General features: G+C 43.0%; 2 protein-coding genes across 8 annotated transcripts in view; one reads left to right on the top strand and one right to left on the bottom strand.

The window, feature by feature from the left end:
• Positions 1 to 1,635: 1,635 nt before the first annotated feature.
• entr1 (endosome associated trafficking regulator 1) lies at positions 1,636 to 10,108 on the top strand. Its single transcript, XM_061980025.2, has 9 exons — positions 1,636 to 2,052; positions 2,122 to 2,267; positions 2,341 to 2,438; positions 9,111 to 9,195; positions 9,255 to 9,328; positions 9,388 to 9,499; positions 9,617 to 9,679; positions 9,776 to 9,915; positions 9,990 to 10,108. The coding sequence occupies exons 1-9, from the start codon at positions 2,007 to 2,009 to the stop codon at positions 10,078 to 10,080; spliced, it is 855 nt and encodes a 284-aa protein (XP_061836009.2). The 5' UTR covers positions 1,636 to 2,006; the 3' UTR covers positions 10,081 to 10,108.
• ccdc180 (coiled-coil domain containing 180) overlaps positions 9,912 to 18,362 on the bottom strand; it is a 28,975-nt gene continuing 20,524 nt past the window's right edge. For 6 of the 7 annotated variants that reach the window (XM_072915299.1, XM_072915300.1, XM_072915302.1 and 3 more), the window contains 10 exons: positions 18,250 to 18,310; positions 14,520 to 14,585; positions 14,378 to 14,444; positions 14,177 to 14,312; positions 13,945 to 14,105; positions 13,751 to 13,876; positions 13,588 to 13,681; positions 13,473 to 13,527; positions 10,366 to 10,501; positions 9,912 to 10,285 (listed from right to left, as the gene is read on the bottom strand). In XM_072915299.1, coding sequence (XP_072771400.1) covers positions 10,163 to 10,285; positions 10,366 to 10,501; positions 13,473 to 13,527; positions 13,588 to 13,681; positions 13,751 to 13,876; positions 13,945 to 14,105; positions 14,177 to 14,312; positions 14,378 to 14,444; positions 14,520 to 14,585; positions 18,250 to 18,310 — 1,025 coding nt within the window. In that variant the 3' untranslated portion in view covers positions 9,912 to 10,162. The remainder of the gene's footprint in view (positions 10,286 to 10,365; positions 10,502 to 13,472; positions 13,528 to 13,587; positions 13,682 to 13,750; positions 13,877 to 13,944; positions 14,106 to 14,176; positions 14,313 to 14,377; positions 14,445 to 14,519; positions 14,586 to 18,249; positions 18,311 to 18,362) is intronic. The other variant, XM_072915301.1, reaches the window with a different exon arrangement.

Raw genomic sequence — 18,362 nt, 5'->3', positions numbered from 1 at the left:
AGTTGTAAGTAAAAAAAAAAGGTCAAAGACAAAGCTATTCGGGTTCTTGTGAGTATATACACTTCACTGCCGATGTGGGGGGGGCGCCACCTAAAATCTTGCCTAGGGCGCCAGATTGGTTAGGGCCGGGCCTGTGCAGGACTTAGGACTTGACTTGAGACTTTCCAGTGTTGACTTTGGACTTGACTCGGGGCTTGCCTGTCTTGACTCGGGACTTGACTCGGACTTGAGTGCAAAGACTTGAGACTTACTTGTGACCAGAGGTGGGTAGTAACGCGCTACATTTACTCCGTTACATCTACTTGAGTAACTTTTGGGATAAATTGTACTTCTAAGAGTAGTTTTAATGCAACATACTTTTACTTAAGTATATTTATAGAGAAGGAATGCTACTTTTACTCCGCTACTTTTATCTACATTCAGCTCGCTACTCGCTACTAATTTGTATCGATCTGTTAATGCACGCTTTGTTTGTTTTGGTTTGTCAGACAGACCTTCAAAGTGCCTGCCTTACTGGTGACGTTTCACTTCGTTCCACCAATCAGATGCAGTCACTGGTGACGTTGGACCAATCAAACAGAGCCAGGCGGTCACATGACCTGACTTAAACAAGTTGAAAAACTTATTGGGGTTTTACCATTTAGTGGTCAATTGTACGGAATATGTACTGTACTGTGCAATCTACTAATAAAAGTTCCAATCAATCAATCAAAAGTGTGAAGGAAAAAAGATACTTGTTTTATTTCAACCGTACCGTCAAAAGCCTCAATACTGACCGCACATGAGGACGTTCCTGTCTTCACAATAAAAGTGCCGCGCCATCGCGCCTGCGCTTTCAAAATAAGAGTCTCCGAAAGCCAGCGTAAACAAGCTAGCAAGCTACGGAGTTTGCCGCCAATATATTTCTTGTAAAGTGTATAAAAACGAATATGGAAGCTGGACAAATAGGATGCCAAAAACCCACCACTTTCATGTGGTATTAGACAGAAAGGAGGAACTTTTCTTCTCCTCCATTTGAAAACGTGGACTTTATCATCACGACTGTCTGATTACAATCAATGCAAGTCATCAGAATCAGGTAATACACCAACTTATATTCTAGTCTTCATTAAAGAAAGGAATCTATATGTTAAACATGCATGTATATTCATTAAAACATCTTTAACATGTAAACAAAAACAGCAAAATAAATACTTATAAATTATATACTGTATATATCAATGTATATGTATGTATGTATGTATATATATATATATATATATATATATACATATATATATATATATATATATATATATACACACATATATATATATATATATATATGTATGATACGAGTGTGTATGTTACTCATCAGTTACTCAGTACTTGAGTAGTTTTTTCACAACATACTTTTTACTTTTACTCAAGTAAATATTTGGGTGACTACTCCTTACTTTTACTTGAGTAATAAATCTCTAAAGTAACAGTACTCTTACTTGAGTACAATTTCTGGCTACTCTACCCACCTCTGCTTGTGACTTGCAAAACAATGACTTGGTCCCACCTCTGCTTAAATCACACTCTTTTCAAACGGAGTTCTGAATGAGGAATTTAGGGTTAAGAGAATCTGATCTGGGACCAGTTGTAACGCGGCGCTGACTCCGCCCACCACAAGCAAGCGGCCGCCTGAAGTCCGTTGCTAAGACATCCGGTGACAGGGAGCCGAGCAGGTCAATTAAGCGGCGAAAAAGTCCGTGCCGAACGAAGACAAAATCAAAGTTTTTACCGTTCGTTGGACCGGAGCGGCGTCCCTTCCGGGTCTGTGCGCGGCACCGACGAACTGAACCACGGCCAGCCGACGTCCACGCGAGTAGTTTGAGCGCGAAGATTACCGGAAGTGAGGAGTCTTGTTTTCCTCTTTCCTGCCTGGTCCGGGCGGAACCAATGAGGCGATAGAAGCTTGGTCACGTGACGTGGCTGACCCCTTTTTCACTTCCGCTGGAGCGCTCGTCAATGACGTCACCATGTCCAAACACGGGAGCCGTGGGAAAACTTTAATCATCGCCGAAGGTTTTTTTTCTTGTCATATTTTTACGTGTTTCACTTTCATTGTTTGACTAAGTTATTATGGGTCTGCAGATGAAGAGGAGATGAACCCTTTTTCCTTTAAAGAGTTCCTTCGCTCTAAAGACCACAACCTGGACTTGGACCTGGACCAGGACCAGGACCAGGACCTTGTCCTAAACCGAGACCAGGAGCTCGACGAGGACCAGTCTGCGTGGGAGGTGAGAAGATTCGTTCACGTCGCGACATGATTACGTCGTTCAAGTAGCAAGCCTGTCCTCTCTGTCCAATCAGGTGGAAATAGAAGAGAGTGGGCGGAGCTTTCAGTCTGACGTCAGTAGCTCCTCCCACTGCGGTGAGGACGAGGAGGAGCATGACGAGCGGGCAAGCAGGTGAGTTCTGATCACTAAGTAACACACGCTAACGTTTTATGCTAACTTTTTTTGCTAATTTTGTTTGTTTACATGTAAAAAATAGTGCATTTTAATACGTGGCACTATCGTGGAAGTATGCTAACGTCATTTATATTAGCATGCTAACTTTTTATGGTAGCCTTTTTTGCTAATTTTGTATGTTTACATCTAAAAAATAGTGCATTTTAATACTTGGCATTATCGTGGAAATATGCTAACGTCATTTATATTAGCATGCTAACTTTTTATGCTAGCCATTTAGCTAATTTTGTTTGTTTACATGTAAAAAATAGTGCATTTTAATACGTGGCACTATCATGGAAGTATGCTAACGTCATTTATATTAGCATGCTAACTTTTTATGCTAGCCGTTTAGCTAATTTTGTTTGTTTACATCAAAAAAAATAGTGCATTTTAATACGTGGCACTATCGTGGAAGTATGCTAACGTCATTTATATTAGCATGCTAACTTTTTATGGTAGCCTTTTTTGCTAATTTTGTATGTTTACATCTAAAAAATAGTGCATTTTAATACTTGGCATTATCGTGGAAATATGCTAACGTCATTTATATTAGCATGCTAACTTTTTATGCTAGCCATTTAGCTAATTTTGTTTGTTTACATGTAAAAAATAGTGCATTTTAATACGTGGCACTATCATGGAAGTATGCTAACGTCATTTATATTAGCATGCTAACTTTTTATGCTAGCCGTTTAGCTAATTTTGTTTGTTTACATCAAAAAAAATAGTGCATTTTAATACTTGGCACTATCGTGGAAGTTTGCTAACGTCATTTATATTAGCATGCTAACTTTTTATGGTAGCCTTTTTTGCTAATTTTGTATGTTTACACCTACAAATAGGGCATTTTAATACTTAGCATGCTAACGTTCTTTGCTAGTCTTTCAGATAATTTTGTATGTTTTCACCTACAAATAGTGCTTTTTAATACTTGGCACTATCGTGGAAGTATGCTAACGATTAGCATGCTAACGTTCTATGCTAGTCTTTCAGATACTTTTGTATGTTTTCACCTACAAATAGTGCTTTTTAATACTAGGCACCATCATGGAAGTATGCTAACGTCACTTATATTAGCATGCTAACGTTTTATGCTAGTCTTTCAGATAATTTTGTATGTTTTCACCAACAAATAGTGCATTTTAATACTTGGCACTATCGTGGAAGTATGCTAACGTCATTTATATTAGCATGCTAACTTTTTATGCTAGCCGTTTAGCTAATTTTGTTTGTTTACATCTAAAAAAATAGTGCATTTTAATACTTGGCACTATCGTGGAAGTTTGCTAACGTCATTTATATTAGCATGCTAACTTTTTATGGTAGCCTTTTTTGCTAATTTTGTATGTTTACACCTACAAATAGGGCATTTTAATACTTAGCATGCTAACGTTCTTTGCTAGTCTTTCAGATAATTTTGTATGTTTTCACCTACAAATAGTGCTTTTTAATACTTGGCACTATCGTGGAAGTATGCTAACGATTAGCATGCTAACGTTCTATGCTAGTCTTTCAGATACTTTTGTATGTTTTCACCTACAAATAGTGCTTTTTAATACTAGGCACCATCATGGAAGTATGCTAACGTCACTTATATTAGCATGCTAACGTTTTATGCTAGTCTTTCAGATAATTTTGTATGTTTACACCTAAATGGTGCATTTTATTTTTGGCACTATCTTAGTACGCTAACTTGTCCTATGTCATCCTGTTAACGTTAGCATGCAAGCTTTTAATGCTAGCTATTTTGCAAAATTTTGTATTTTTAAACTTAAAAATGATGCATTTTGATATTTGGCACTATTTTAAAAGTACGCTAACATGTCCTACGTCGTCATGCTAACGTTAGCACACTTTTTTAGCTATATTTGTATTTTTAAACCTAAAAATCACGGATTTGGATGCTTGGCACCATCTTGAAAGTCTGTTAACGTCACTTATATTAGCATGCTAATGTTTAATGCTAGATATTTGGCTAATTGTGTATGTTTAGACCTAAAAAATCATAGATTTTGATACTTGGCGGCGTCTTAGAAGTATGCTAACGTCTCTTATATTAGCATGCTAATCTTAGCATGCGGAGGTTTTATGCTAGCTTTTTAGCTATTCTGTATTTTTAAACCTAAAAATCACGGATTTGGATGCTTGGCACCATCTTGAAAGTATGTTAACGTCACTTATATTAGCATGCTAATGTTTAATGCTAGATAATTGGCTGTGTATGTTTAGACCTAAAAAATCATAGATTTTGATACTTGGCGGCGTCTTAGAAGTATGCTAACGGCTAATGCGGAGGTTTTATGCTAGCTTTTTAGCTATTCTGTATTTTTAAACCTAAAAATCACGGATTTGGATGCTTGGCACCATCTTGAAAGTATGTTAACGTCACTTATATTAGCATGCTAATGTTTAATGCTAGATATTTGGCTAATTGTGTATGTTTAGACCTAAAAAAATCATAGATTTTGATACTTGGCGGCATCTTAGAAGTATGCTAACGGCTAATGCGGAGGTTTTATGCTAGCTTTTTAGCTATTCTGTATTTTTAAACCTAAAAATCACGGATTTGGATGCTTGGCACCATCTTGAAAGTATGTTAACGTCACTTATTTTAGCATGCTAATGTTTAATGCTAGATATTTGGCTAATTGTGTATGTTTAGACCTAAAAAAAATCATAGATTTTGATACTTGGCGGCGTCTTAGAAGTATGCTAACGTCTCTTATATTAGCATGCTAATCTTAGCATGCGGAGGTTTTATGCTAGCTTTTTAGCTATTCTGTATTTTTAAACCTAAAAATCACGGATTTGGATGCTTGGCACCATCTTGAAAGTATGTTAACGTCACTTATATTAGCATGCTAATGTTTAATGCTAGATAATTGGCTAATTGTGTATGTTTAGACCTAAAAAATCATAGATTTTGATACTTGGCGGCGTCTTAGACGTATGCTAACGTCTCTTATATTAGCATGCTAATCTTAGCATGCGGAGGTTTTATGCTAGCTTTTTAGCTATTCTGTATTTTTAAACCTAAAAATCACGGATTTGGATGCTTGGCACCATCTTGAAAGTATGTTAACGTCACTTATATTAGCATGCTAATGTTTAATGCTAGATATTTGGCTAATTGTGTATGTTTGGACCTAAAAAATCATAGATTTTGATACTTGGCGGCGTCTTAGAAGTATGCTAACGGCTAATGCGGAGGTTTTATGCTAGCTTTTTAGCTATTCTGTATTTTTAAACCTAAAAATCACGGATTTGGATGCTTGGCACCATCTTGAAAGTATGTTAACGTCACTTATATTAGCATGCTAATGTTTAATGCTAGATAATTGGCTAATTGTGTATGTTTAGACCTAAAAAATCATAGATTTTGATACTTGGCGGCGTCTTAGAAGTATGCTAACGGCTAATGCGGAGGATTTATGCTAGCTTTTTAGCTATTCTGTATTTTTAAACCTAAAAATCACGGATTTGGATGCTTGGCACCATCTTGAAAGTATGTTAACGTCACTTATTTTAGCATGCTAATGTTTAATGCTAGATATTTGGCTAATTGTGTATGTTTAGACCTAAAAAATCATAGATTTTGATACTTGGCGGCGTCTTAGACGTATGCTAACGTCTCTTATATTAGCATGCTAATCTTAGCATGCGGAGGTTTTATGCTAGCTTTTTAGCTATTCTGTATTTTTAAACCTAAAAATCACGGATTTGGATGCTTGGCACCATCTTGAAAGTATGTTAACGTCACTTATATTAGCATGCTAATGTTTAATGCTAGATATTTGGCTAATTGTGTATGTTTGGACCTAAAAAATCATAGATTTTGATACTTGGCGGCGTCTTAGAAGTATGCTAACGGCTAATGCGGAGGTTTTATGCTAGCTTTTTAGCTATTCTGTATTTTTAAACCTAAAAATCACGGATTTGGATGCTTGGCACCATCTTGAAAGTATGTTAACGTCACTTATATTAGCATGCTAATGTTTAATGCTAGATAATTGGCTAATTGTGTATGTTTAGACCTAAAAAATCATAGATTTTGATACTTGGCGGCGTCTTAGAAGTATGCTAACGGCTAATGCGGAGGATTTATGCTAGCTTTTTAGCTATTCTGTATTTTTAAACCTAAAAATCACGGATTTGGATGCTTGGCACCATCTTGAAAGTATGTTAACGTCACTTATTTTAGCATGCTAATGTTTAATGCTAGATATTTGGCTAATTGTGTATGTTTAGACCTAAAAAATCATAGATTTTGATACTTGGCGGCGTCTTAGACGTATGCTAACGTCTCTTATATTAGCATGCTAATCTTAGCATGCGGAGGTTTTATGCTAGCTTTTTAGCTATTCTGTATTTTTAAACCTAAAAATCACGGATTTGGATGCTTGGCACCATCTTGAAAGTATGTTAACGTCACTTATATTAGCATGCTAATGTTTAATGCTAGATAATTGGCTAATTGTGTATGTTTAGACCTAAAAAATCATAGATTTTGATACTTGGCGGCGTCTTAGAAGTATGCTAACGTCTCTTATATTAGCATGCTAATCTTAGCATGCAGAGGTTTTATGCTAGCTTTTTAGCTATTCTGTATTTTTAAACCTAAAAATCACGGATTTGGATGCTTGGCACCATCTTGAAAGTCTGTTAACGTCACTTATATTAGCATGCTAATGTTTAATGCTAGATAATTGGCTAATTGTGTATGTTTAGACCTAAAAAATCATAGATTTTGATACGTGGCGGCGTCTTAGAAGTATGCTAACGGCTAATGCGGAGGATTTATGCTAGCTTTTTAGCTATTCTGTATTTTTAAACCTAAAAATCACGGATTTGGATGCTTGGCACCATCTTGAAAGTATGTTAACGTCACTTATTTTAGCATGCTAATGTTTAATGCTAGATATTTGGCTAATTGTGTATGTTTAGACCTAAAAAATCATAGATTTTGATACTTGGCGGCGTCTTAGACGTATGCTAACGTCTCTTATATTAGCATGCTAATCTTAGCATGCGGAGGTTTTATGCTAGCTTTTTAGCTATTCTGTATTTTTAAACCTAAAAATCACGGATTTGGATGCTTGGCACCATCTTGAAAGTATGTTAACGGCACTTATATTAGCATGCTAATGTTTAATGCTAGATATTTGGCTAATTGTGTATGTTTAGACCTAAAAAAAATCATAGATTTTGATACTTGGCGGCGTCTTAGAAGTATGCTAATCTTAGCATGCGGAGGTTTTATGCTAGTTTTTTAGCTATTCTGTATTTTTAAACCTAAAAATCACGGATTTGGATGCTTGGCACCATCTTGAAAGTATGTTAACGGCACTTATATTAGCATGCTAATGTTTAATGCTAAATAATTGGCTAATTGTGTATGTTTAGACCTAAAAAATCATAGATTTTGATACTTGGCGGAGTCTTAGAAGTATGCTAGTGTCTCTTATATTAGCATGCTAATCTTAGCATGCGGAGGTTTTATGCTAGCCGTTTAGCTAATTTTGTTTGTTTACATCTAAAAAATAGTGCATTTTAATACTTGGCACTATCGTGGAAGTATGCTAACGTCATTTATATTAGCATGCTAACTTTTTATGCTAGCCGTTTAGCTAATTTTGTTTGTTTACATCTAAAAAATAGTGCATTTTAATACTTGGCACTATCGTGGAAGTTTGCTAATGTCATTTATATTAGCATGCTAACTTTTTATGGTAGCTTTTTTTGCTAATTTTGTTTGTTTACACCTACAAATAGTGCATTTAAGTACTTGGCACCATCGTGGAAGTATGCTAACGATTAGCACACTAACACTTTATGCTAGCCTTTTAGCTAATTTTGTATGTTTACACCTACAAATAGTGCATTTTAATACTTGGCACTATCGTGGAAGTATGCTAACGATTAGCGGATTTGGATGCTTGGCACCATCTTGAAAGTATGTTAACGTCACTTATATTAGCATGCTAATGTTTAATGCTAAATAATTGGCTAATTGTGTATGTTTAGACCTAAAAAATCATAGATTTTGATACTTGGCGGAGTCTTAGAAGTATGCTAGTGTCTCTTATATTAGCATGCTAATCTTAGCATGCGGAGGTTTTATGCTAGCTTTTTAGCTATTCTGTATTTTTAAACCTAAAAATCATGGAATGGAATACTTGGCACCACCTAAGAAGCTTCGATGGACCCCAGGCCAGGGTTAGGGTTAGGGTTAGGGTTAGGGCACAGATAGCAGGCCCATCAAAATCTCCGCAGGAATTTCCTAATTGTTTTAATTATTAGACTCCTGAAGGGCCCGCTCTAAACCTAACATATACACACTTGTGTACATGCACTGCAAAATGAAAGTAGCTGTTTAAATTGTAATGTCTACTTTGTACACTAGGGGTGTGGCGATCCGTTTTAGTGATTCGATTCGGATCCCAATTTGATGTTGCCGATACAATTCAGGGATGATATCAATTTATGCAGAACGATATCATCCGAAGCCCTTCATGGGACTACAGGGCGCCATGTTTAGGAGCAACTCTGAAACCGGGTCGGCCATACTCTGATCACGTGGCCCTAGACCACCTGTGTGGTTTTGCCTCTGATTGGCTTCTTCTCCAGGTGTGAAGGTGGCGCCCACTATGAGGGTGATGACGAAATGTCCATCCTACAACCAAACACTTCCAGCAGGGGGCGCATTCGACAGGTAACCCCCCCACCCCTCCACTGTAGCTCCGCCCCCTAAACCTGACCCCCCCTGCGCAGCTGCAGCAGGAGAACCGCCTGCTGAGGAGGACCACGGCGGACCTCCAGAGGGCGTCGCGGGCACAGCAGCAGAGGTAGGCGGCAGGCCAATCGCGCCACGGCCCGGTGGCGTTACCCAGCATGCTTTGTGCAGGGCGGAGGCGCTGGAGGAGGAGCTACGGCGGCGGCGCCGTCGGGAGCAGCAGGAAGCCCGAGACATGGAGACCATGGTCCAGTCCGTGGAGCAGAACCTGGACTTGATGACGGTGCGTCAGTTCCTCAAGTGTGGTACTGATGAGGGCGGTATCGCGCCACTTGTTGGCATGGCAACACGGCGGCCTCTAGTGGACGTGAGTGGAATAACCTTTGCCTTGTTTTGCCAGAAACGAGCGCTGAGAGCCGAGGGCAGCGTGGCCACGATAAGGGCGGAGCTAGAGCTGCTGCAGGTCAGTGCTCACACACACACACACACACACACACACACACACACACACACACACACACACTCCTCAGATCAATAAGTGTGTGTGTGTGTGTGTCAGGCCCAGGTGGAACGTCTGCGCTCGGAAAACGACGGCCTCAAGTCAGCCGAGTCCGACGTCGTCATGGCGATGAAGCGCAACGCTCAAGTCGCGTCCGACTACCTGGACAAGACAGCAAGCCACGCCCACTCCTCCGTCTGGTCAGTATTTATTTGCACGTCCGTGGGAGGGGGGAAAAAGCGTGTCACATGACCAGGTGGGCGTGTTCATCCAGTCAGCTGCTGGAGGGGGCGGAGTCTCTGCGCCTGGTCTCTCAGCTGCTGCGCTCCATGGATAAAGTGTCGGACGTGACGTCGGAGTCGTGAGGCCGCAATAAATCCCTTTTCGTCTCATTGGCTGGGTGTCCTCTTGATTGACAGCTCATGACATCACAGAGTGCTCCGCCAATCACGGGGCGGGGGGGCGTGTCTGCCGCCTCCAGTGCGTCTTCCAGCTCTCCAGCTCGTTAAGTCGCCTTCGCGTCACCGCCTCCGATTGTGTCACCTCCAACATGGACGCCTGCTCAAAGCGCTGACACACACACACACACACACACACACACACACACAGTCATGTATATTGCACGTGTGTGTGTGTGTGTGTGTGTGTACCTGGACAGCAGCGTCTCGGCCTTCTATGACGGCCATGTGACCAAAAGTGCACCTGCTGGTGGTGACGGGTGCTGTTGTTGCCGTGGGAACGCAGGGAGACGGGTCAGCTGACAGGTGAGCGATACCTGACCACTTCCTGTGTCTCACACACACACACACACACACACAGTGAAAACAGCGTATCTTGTGCAACGTCACACCTATGTGTGTGTGTGACAATTAACAGTCAGGTTAAGGCAGTGGTCCCCCCCCCCCCCCGACCCCCCCCCCAAAACTATCTTTATTTCACACCCCAAAAACATTTTTTCCCACCCCCCCTCAAGTTAAAGTTAATTTTCATCTGTATGTGTCAAGATAGTACTTTACTAACACTAAAATAATAATTTTTTTCACGCCTCCCCTTGGGGTGAATGTGTATGCGTGAAGATATTCACTATTACAATTTTTGTTTTTGTATGCGTCGAAATAGGTATTTACTAACACTAAAGATGCTAATACACTATTGCCTCTCACGCCCCCCCCAAGGCCCACGCCCTATTATTCATGAAGCACTGCAATAAACGGGGGGGGGGGGTGCGGGGGGGGGGGGGGGATCATTTTTTTCACGCCTCCCCTTGGGGTGAATGTGTATGCGTGAAGATATTCACTATTACACTATTGCTTCTCACGCCCCCTTTTCGCAGACACCTCATGGTGCCCCTCCCCTGGGGGGCCCACCCTACTATTATGAAGCACTGCATTAAACGGTCTGTTTGCACCTTGCTAACAGTTACAATTTTTCTAGGGGATGGAATTTTTTCTTTCTCTTTTCTAACACTAAAGATGCTAATACACTATTGCCTCTCACGCCCCCCCCCAAGGCCCACGCCCTATTATTCATGAAGCACTGCAGTAAACGGGGGGTACATAATTTTTTTCACGCCCCCCCCCTTGGAGTGAATGTGTATGCGTGAAGATATTTGCTATTACACTATTGCTTCTCACACCCCCTTTTCGCAGACACCTCATGGTGCCCCTCCCTGCTATTTATGAAGCACTGCATTAAACGGGCTGTTTGAACCTTGCTAACAGTTACAATTTTTCGAGGGGATGGAATTTTCTCACGCCCCCCTAAAGGACATCATTTTTTTCATCCCCTGCCCCCCCCCCCCCCCCAAGTTAATGTAATTTGTTATCTGTATGTGTCAAGATAGTTGTTTACTAACATTAAAGACGCAAGTAAGCCATTGCCTCTCACGCCCCCCTTTTCCCTGACACCTCATGGCGCCCCTCCCTAGGAGGACCCACCCTGCTATTTATGAAGCGCTGCATTTAACGGGATGTTTGCACCTTGCTCACAGAAAAAATACTTTTTTCACGCCCACCCCCTACCTAATTCACACCCCGCCTACCTAATTTTTGTATTTGTATGCGTCAAAATAGGTATTTACTAACACTAAAGATGCTAATACACTATTGCCTCTCACGCCCCCCCCCAAGGCCCACGCCCTATTATTCATGAAGCACTGCAATAAACGGGGGGGGGGGTCATTTTTTTTCACGCCTCCCCTTGGGGTGAATGTGTATGCGTGAAGATATTCACTATTACACTATTGCTTCTCACGCCCCCTTTTCGCAGACACCTCATGGTGCCCCGCCCCTGGGGGGCCCACCCTACTATTATGAAGCACTGCATTAAACGGGCTGTTTGCACCTTGCTCACAGAAAAAATACTTTTTTCACGCCCACCCCCTACCTAATTTTTTTATTTGTATGCGTCAAAATAGGTATTTACTAACACTAAAGATGCTAATACACTATTGCCTCTCACGCCCCCCCAAGGCCCACGCCCTATTATTTATGAAGCACTGCAATAAACGGGGGGGGGGGGGGGGGGGGGGAATCATTTTTTTCACGCCTCCCCTTGGGGTGAATGTGTATGTGTGAAGATATTCACTATTACACTATTGCTTCTCACGCCCCCTTTTCGCAGACACCTCATGGTGCCCCTCCCCTGGGGGGCCCACCCTGCTATTTATGAAGCACTGCAATAAACGGGGGGGATATCATTTTTTTCACGCCTCCCCTTGGGGTGAATGTGTATGTGTGAAGATATTCACTATTACACTATTGCTTCTCACGCCCCCTTTTCGCAGACACCTCATGGTGCCCCTCCCCTGGGGGGCCCACCCTACTATTTATGAAGCACTGCAATAAACAGGGGGGCATCATTTTTTTCACACCTCCCCTTGGGGTGAATGTGTATGCGTGAAGATATTCACTATTACACTATTGCTTCTCACGCCCCCTTTTCGCAGACACCTCATGGTGCCCCGACCCTGGGGGGCCCACCCTACTATTATGAAGCACTGCATTAAACGGGCTGTTTGCACCTTGCTCACAGAAAAAATACTTTTTTCACGCCCACCCCCTACCTAATTTTTTTATTTGTATGCGTCAAAATAGGTATTTACTAACACTAAAGATGCTAATACACTATTGCCTCTCACGCCCCCCCCAAGACCCACGCCCTATTATTTATGAAGCACTGCAATAAACGGGGGGGGGGGGGGGGAATCATTTTTTTCACGCCTCCCCTTGGGGTGAATGTGTATGTGTGAAGATATTCACTATTACACTATTGCTTCTCACGCCCCCTTTTCGCAGACACCTCATGGTGCCCCTCCCCTGGGGGGCCCACCCTGCTATTTATGAAGCACTGCAATAAACGGGGGGGATATCATTTTTTTCACGCCTCCCCTTGGGGTGAATGTGTATGTGTGAAGATATTCACTATTACACTATTGCTTCTCACGCCCCCTTTTCGCAGACACCTCATGGTGCCCCTCCCCTGGGGGGCCCACCCTACTATTTATGAAGCACTGCATTAAACGGGCTGTTTGAACCTTGCTAACAGTTACAATTTTTCTAGGGGATGGAATTTTTTCTTTCTCTTTTCTAACACTAAATATGCTAATACACCATTGCCTCTCACGCCCCCCAGGGGTCACGACCTACTATTCATGAAGCACTGCAATGAACGGGGGTATGTGTGTGTGCGTGACTATTACACTATTGCTTCTCACGCCCCCCCCCACTGTGGGAGAAAGTCAAAGGGCAGACGTTACCTGAAGGGTTGCTGTCCCGTCTCCATGGTTACAGGCCTGTCCTCAGAGGTGACTTCTAGGTGATGTGGAGTGACACTGTCACCATGGCAACAACAAGTGATCATGTGACACGCACCTGCAAGAGGCAGCTGGTCCATGTGACGGAGGAGGTTCTCTGCCAGGGACGCCAGTGATGTCACAAACTCCTCCCCCTTGCGTCTCACACACTCCTGCACACACACACACACACGTGGAGGTCAGCCATCGCCATGGTAACGCAGGCATTCCGGGACCAGTACCTGCAGTTGCTGGTGCGAGCGCAGGACGGTTTCGTGGAGACGCCGCTGCCTGTCCTCCTCGCCGCGGCGCAGCTGGTTCATCTGGTGGTCGGAGAGCGAGACCCGCAGCCGCGCCACGTTGGCCTCCTGACGCACAAGACCACACCTCAGTTGCCGTGGCGACCACGTCGCGGGTCGACGGCGGCGAGCCGTACCTGCTCCTGTTCGCTGGCCGCGATCATCCTGTCGAACTTCCGTCTCACGAGGCCCGCCTCCTCTCTGAGCCCCGCCTCCATCTGTTGCTCGTGGTTACGGATCAGCTTGTCAGGAAGCGAGCGCATGATGTCGGCCAACACACACTGTTGCTGCTCCAGCGCTAACACACACACACACACACACACACACAGTGACGAGGGCGTGGTCACATGTGACAGGAAGTGGTCGCACCTTCCTTGCTGGCGCTCAGAAGCGTCCTAGCGTGCTCGTGATATCCCAGCAGCCTTTGCTGGATGCTGTCCACCCACTGGTCCAGGCCGCCGGGGAGAAGGTAGAAGCCGCCGCAGCGCTGGCTCTGGTAGAAGTCCTGGTTGGCGAGACGACGTCACCGTGGCAACCAGCAGTCAGCTACACCTGAGCGGATGTTGTTACCTTGGCGACCAGCAGGAGGCTGTGGTGAGTCCTCCTCAGCACGCCGTTCACGATGGAGATGTAGCAGCTACACACACACACACACACACACATGTCAGGATGAAGTCCGATCCAGTCTGATCCAGGTTCAGTGTGGACTCACTCTGGATTCTGGTCTGATTCAGATTTAGACCCAAAGATCTGGAACCTTCTGTCAGTTCTGAAGGACCTGCATGATACAAACACACACACACTTTGTCAGCACCCGTGTGTGTTTGTATATCTATCGCCATGGGACCAAAAACCTGACGGGTCCAGTTTAATCCACGGGGTCCAAAGTGGATCCAATACATTGGAATCAATAGAAAATGTCCGCCTATAGCATACTTGCCAACCCTCCCGGATTTTCCGGGAGACTCCCGAAATTCAGCGCCTCTCCCGAAAACCTCCCGGGACAAATTTTCTCCCGAATAATCTCCCGAAATTCAGGCGGAGCTGGAAGCCACGCCCCCTCCAGCTCCATGCGGACCTGAGTGACGTCAGGTTGCGCAACCCCACGTAAATCGTTGGCCAACCAAAAAGTAACCCCAGTACGCTATAGCCAACATTCACCAGGAGATGGCAACAGACAAACATAGATCACTCTATTACATTATTCCCCTTTTAGAAATGTATAGAAGTTACTCAAAATAAATAAACAACCCAACCAAAAAATGCAGCAGCTCAATTAAAAAACTGTACTTAAGCCACATTCTTTTTTAGTACTGAACTCTTAACCCTCATTTGTAAAAAAATAACATGCTAATTATACAAACAGTATTTGTACACCTTTAACACAGATTTTTATACTGTCTTCAGAGATTCAGTTTTTTTGGTGGTACTCGAAACCTTTCTGAGTACCTGCGAAAGGGTGTTCAGCATGGTGAGAAAAATAGTGACAGAGAATAGAACAAGGATGGACAATTCAACCCTTAACTCAACAATGAGTAGATGAGTGTTATGTGTGTGTATATGTGTAAATAAATGAACACTAAAATTCAAGAATTTCTTTTATTTATATATATATATATATATATATATATATATTAGAGATGCGCGGTTTGCGGGCACAACCGCGGAGTCCGCGGATTATCCGCGGATCGGGCGGATGAAATTTAAAAAAATTAGATTTTATCGGCGGGTCGGGTCGGGTGGTTGAAATAAAAAACAATTTGATTTTAAATAGATTCAGGCGGGTGGCAGTTAAACCAATTGGTAAATATATATACATAGTTAAATGTTGTTACCCACATACGAAAAACGAGCAGGCACCTGCAGCATATGCCACAACAGAAGAAAAAAAAGAAAAAGAGATGGACACTATTACGGAGCGGAGAAGGGACGCCTCGCCGGGGTCCTGGACCGAGGCCCCTTCCCCCGAGAGGGCCCCACCGGTAGCCGTAGCCGAGGCGATCCGTGAGAAGGGCCCGACGCACGTCCAGAGTCACTACCGCGCCCACCGCACCGACACCCCGCCTCGTCCGTCTTCGCCACCCCAGCTTACCTGCCCGCCACCCCCGTGGCCGGGGGCTCGTAACAGGGGTCACTCCGCGCGCTCCGCCCGCGCAGCTTACCTGCCCGCCACCCCTGTTGCCGGGGGCGCGTAACAGGGGTCACTCCGCGCGCAGTGCGCTCACGAAAGGGGTGGGGCTCACCCTGGTTGATATAGACAGCAGCTAGGACGGTGGCCATGGAAGTCGGAACCCGCTAAGGAGTGTGTAACAACCCACCTGCCGAATCAACTAGCCCTGAAAATGGATGGCGCTGGAGCGTCGGGCCCATATACCCGGCCGTCGCCGGCAGCGAGACGCGCTTGGAGGTGCGCTCAGCGCGGCTCCCATATGATTGCGCACTGGTGTGCGTCTGGGTCGTGACAGCGTGGCACGCGAATGTCTGTGCTGCATTGGATCAGTCTCCTTTCTTTAACAGGCAAAAGCTTTATAACCTCACCATACCTGCCAACTTTTGAAATCAGAAAAACCTAGTAGCCAGGGTCCAAGGGCCGCAGGCCCCGGTAGGTCCAGGACAAAGTCCTGGTGGGGGGTTCAGGGCTTCGCCCCCCGACGCAAAATGATTATTAGCATTCAGACAGGTTAAAATGTTGCTAAAACCATCACTTTTCTATCAGTCACAGTGACTTTTCAAAACAAAAATATTACAGCAAAAATCATATGGGTTGATTGGCATGTTTATTCTGTAAGCTAACTTCAATAGTTTGAAATTATTTTGACAGTTAATGCCAGTTATCCTGTCAACCTTTCACAAGACTTCAATTTGTTCATTGAAAGTATAAACACTTTTTACAGTAAACAAATGGTAAAACAGTACTAAACAATTCCATTAAAAACAAAATTGGTGTCATTATTAACTTTCTGTCCAAGCTTGTATAATCTACTGCCTTGTTCAATTGTAAAAAATATTCTGTGCCTAAAATTCACATTTCTATCACAATTATCATACTGTAAACATGGTAAGCTAACTTCATTAAAATTAATAGTCCTGTCAATAGCATGGAATTACAATTCAAATGTAGTTTTTTTGTAAGCCTTTCAAAAGAATTCAAAATATGAAAAATTAATGAAAATGAATTGAAGCCATCAGACACTTGAAAAGTGGCACATCACATCTCTAATGTCATCATTTGAACTTTTCAACAGAAATAGCACTGCAAAAATATTAAGGACATACTTCTGTATTTTGGTAGTTATGCTGTCAACATTTAACAAGATTTCTTCAACTTGGACTTGAAAGCATAAATAGTATAAACACTTTTAACAGTATGTCGTGCTGTGAAATACAGCCGACAGGATTGCGCACCAAACAGGAAGCAAGGCCAAAGCGCATATGCATGGTGCAGGAGAACAAAGGACTTCTTTCATTTAAGGTTTGTGATAAACCATCAAACTCATTCGTTAAAAGGACTCTATGGTAATATAAAGCAAATTTTTCTGGACATTATCATGCAAGAAAAGTTTATTTTTGGGACCGCGATCACCGCGTAATGATTTTTAAAGGTTGCATTACAAACATTTAACTGTCCCATGTGATCAGCCAGTGCGATTGGAAATCCATGCTCAATTATTGCCTCCGTAAATAAAACTTCGGCATTTATCACATCCAAAGAATCTGTTTGGGCGACGAAAAACGTTGAAAGTTTTCCACTTGTATCGCTAGCAACGGCATTAGACTTGTGTTTTTTTGTCCCAACGTGGTCTTTTACATCGCTAATTCCTCCGTGTCCGATCGAAAAATCTTGTCTGCACAAGGTGCAATTCGCGTAGTTTTCACCCTTTTTTTTTTTTTAATTAATGAAAAACCGTATTTTTTATCACTGCAACCGTAACCCGGAATAGGTTGATGAAAACCGTACTAATTACGGGAAAACCAGAGTAGTTGGCAGGTATGCCTCACTAATGCCTTGCATCGTCTATATTAGATATATAACAACGGGCGGGTGCGGGCGGATGGCGGGCGGGTGCAGTTCTGATCAAACGTTACATCGGGTGGATGGCGGATGGTTGACGACTTTCTGATGCGGTTGCGGATGAAATAATTGCCTATCCGCGCATCTCTAGTGACGAGTGTATGACAAGTGGTCAAACGTAGGTACTGCAGTGTGTATCAATCCCCACAAGGTCATTCTGTGTGTGTGTGTGTGTGTGTGTGTGAAGTTGGCCCCTCCCACCTTCTCAAAGTCTCCCCAAACTTGTTCCAATCGTTTGTGCTGCAATTTTTTAAAATTTAACTATATTATTTTTTATGTTGTTAACGTGTTATGATTCATTTGTGTGTGTGTGTGTGTGTGTGTGTGTGTGTGTGTGTGTGTGTGTGTGTGTGTGTGTGTGTGCGTGCACCTGGTCACAGCAGCAGACTCACTACGTCGCGATGACAGCTGGCGATGGGTGGAGCTTCGACCTGCACACACGCCGTCACATTCACCTTTGACCTTCTGCGTTCAGGGTGGTGG

Source organism: Nerophis lumbriciformis, linkage group LG20 (genome assembly GCF_033978685.3).
Source record: "Nerophis lumbriciformis linkage group LG20, RoL_Nlum_v2.1, whole genome shotgun sequence".
Taxonomy (NCBI): domain Eukaryota; kingdom Metazoa; phylum Chordata; class Actinopteri; order Syngnathiformes; family Syngnathidae; genus Nerophis; species Nerophis lumbriciformis.
The sequence above is the reverse complement of the archived record's forward strand: the minus strand, read 5'-3'. Positions and strand labels throughout refer to the sequence as shown.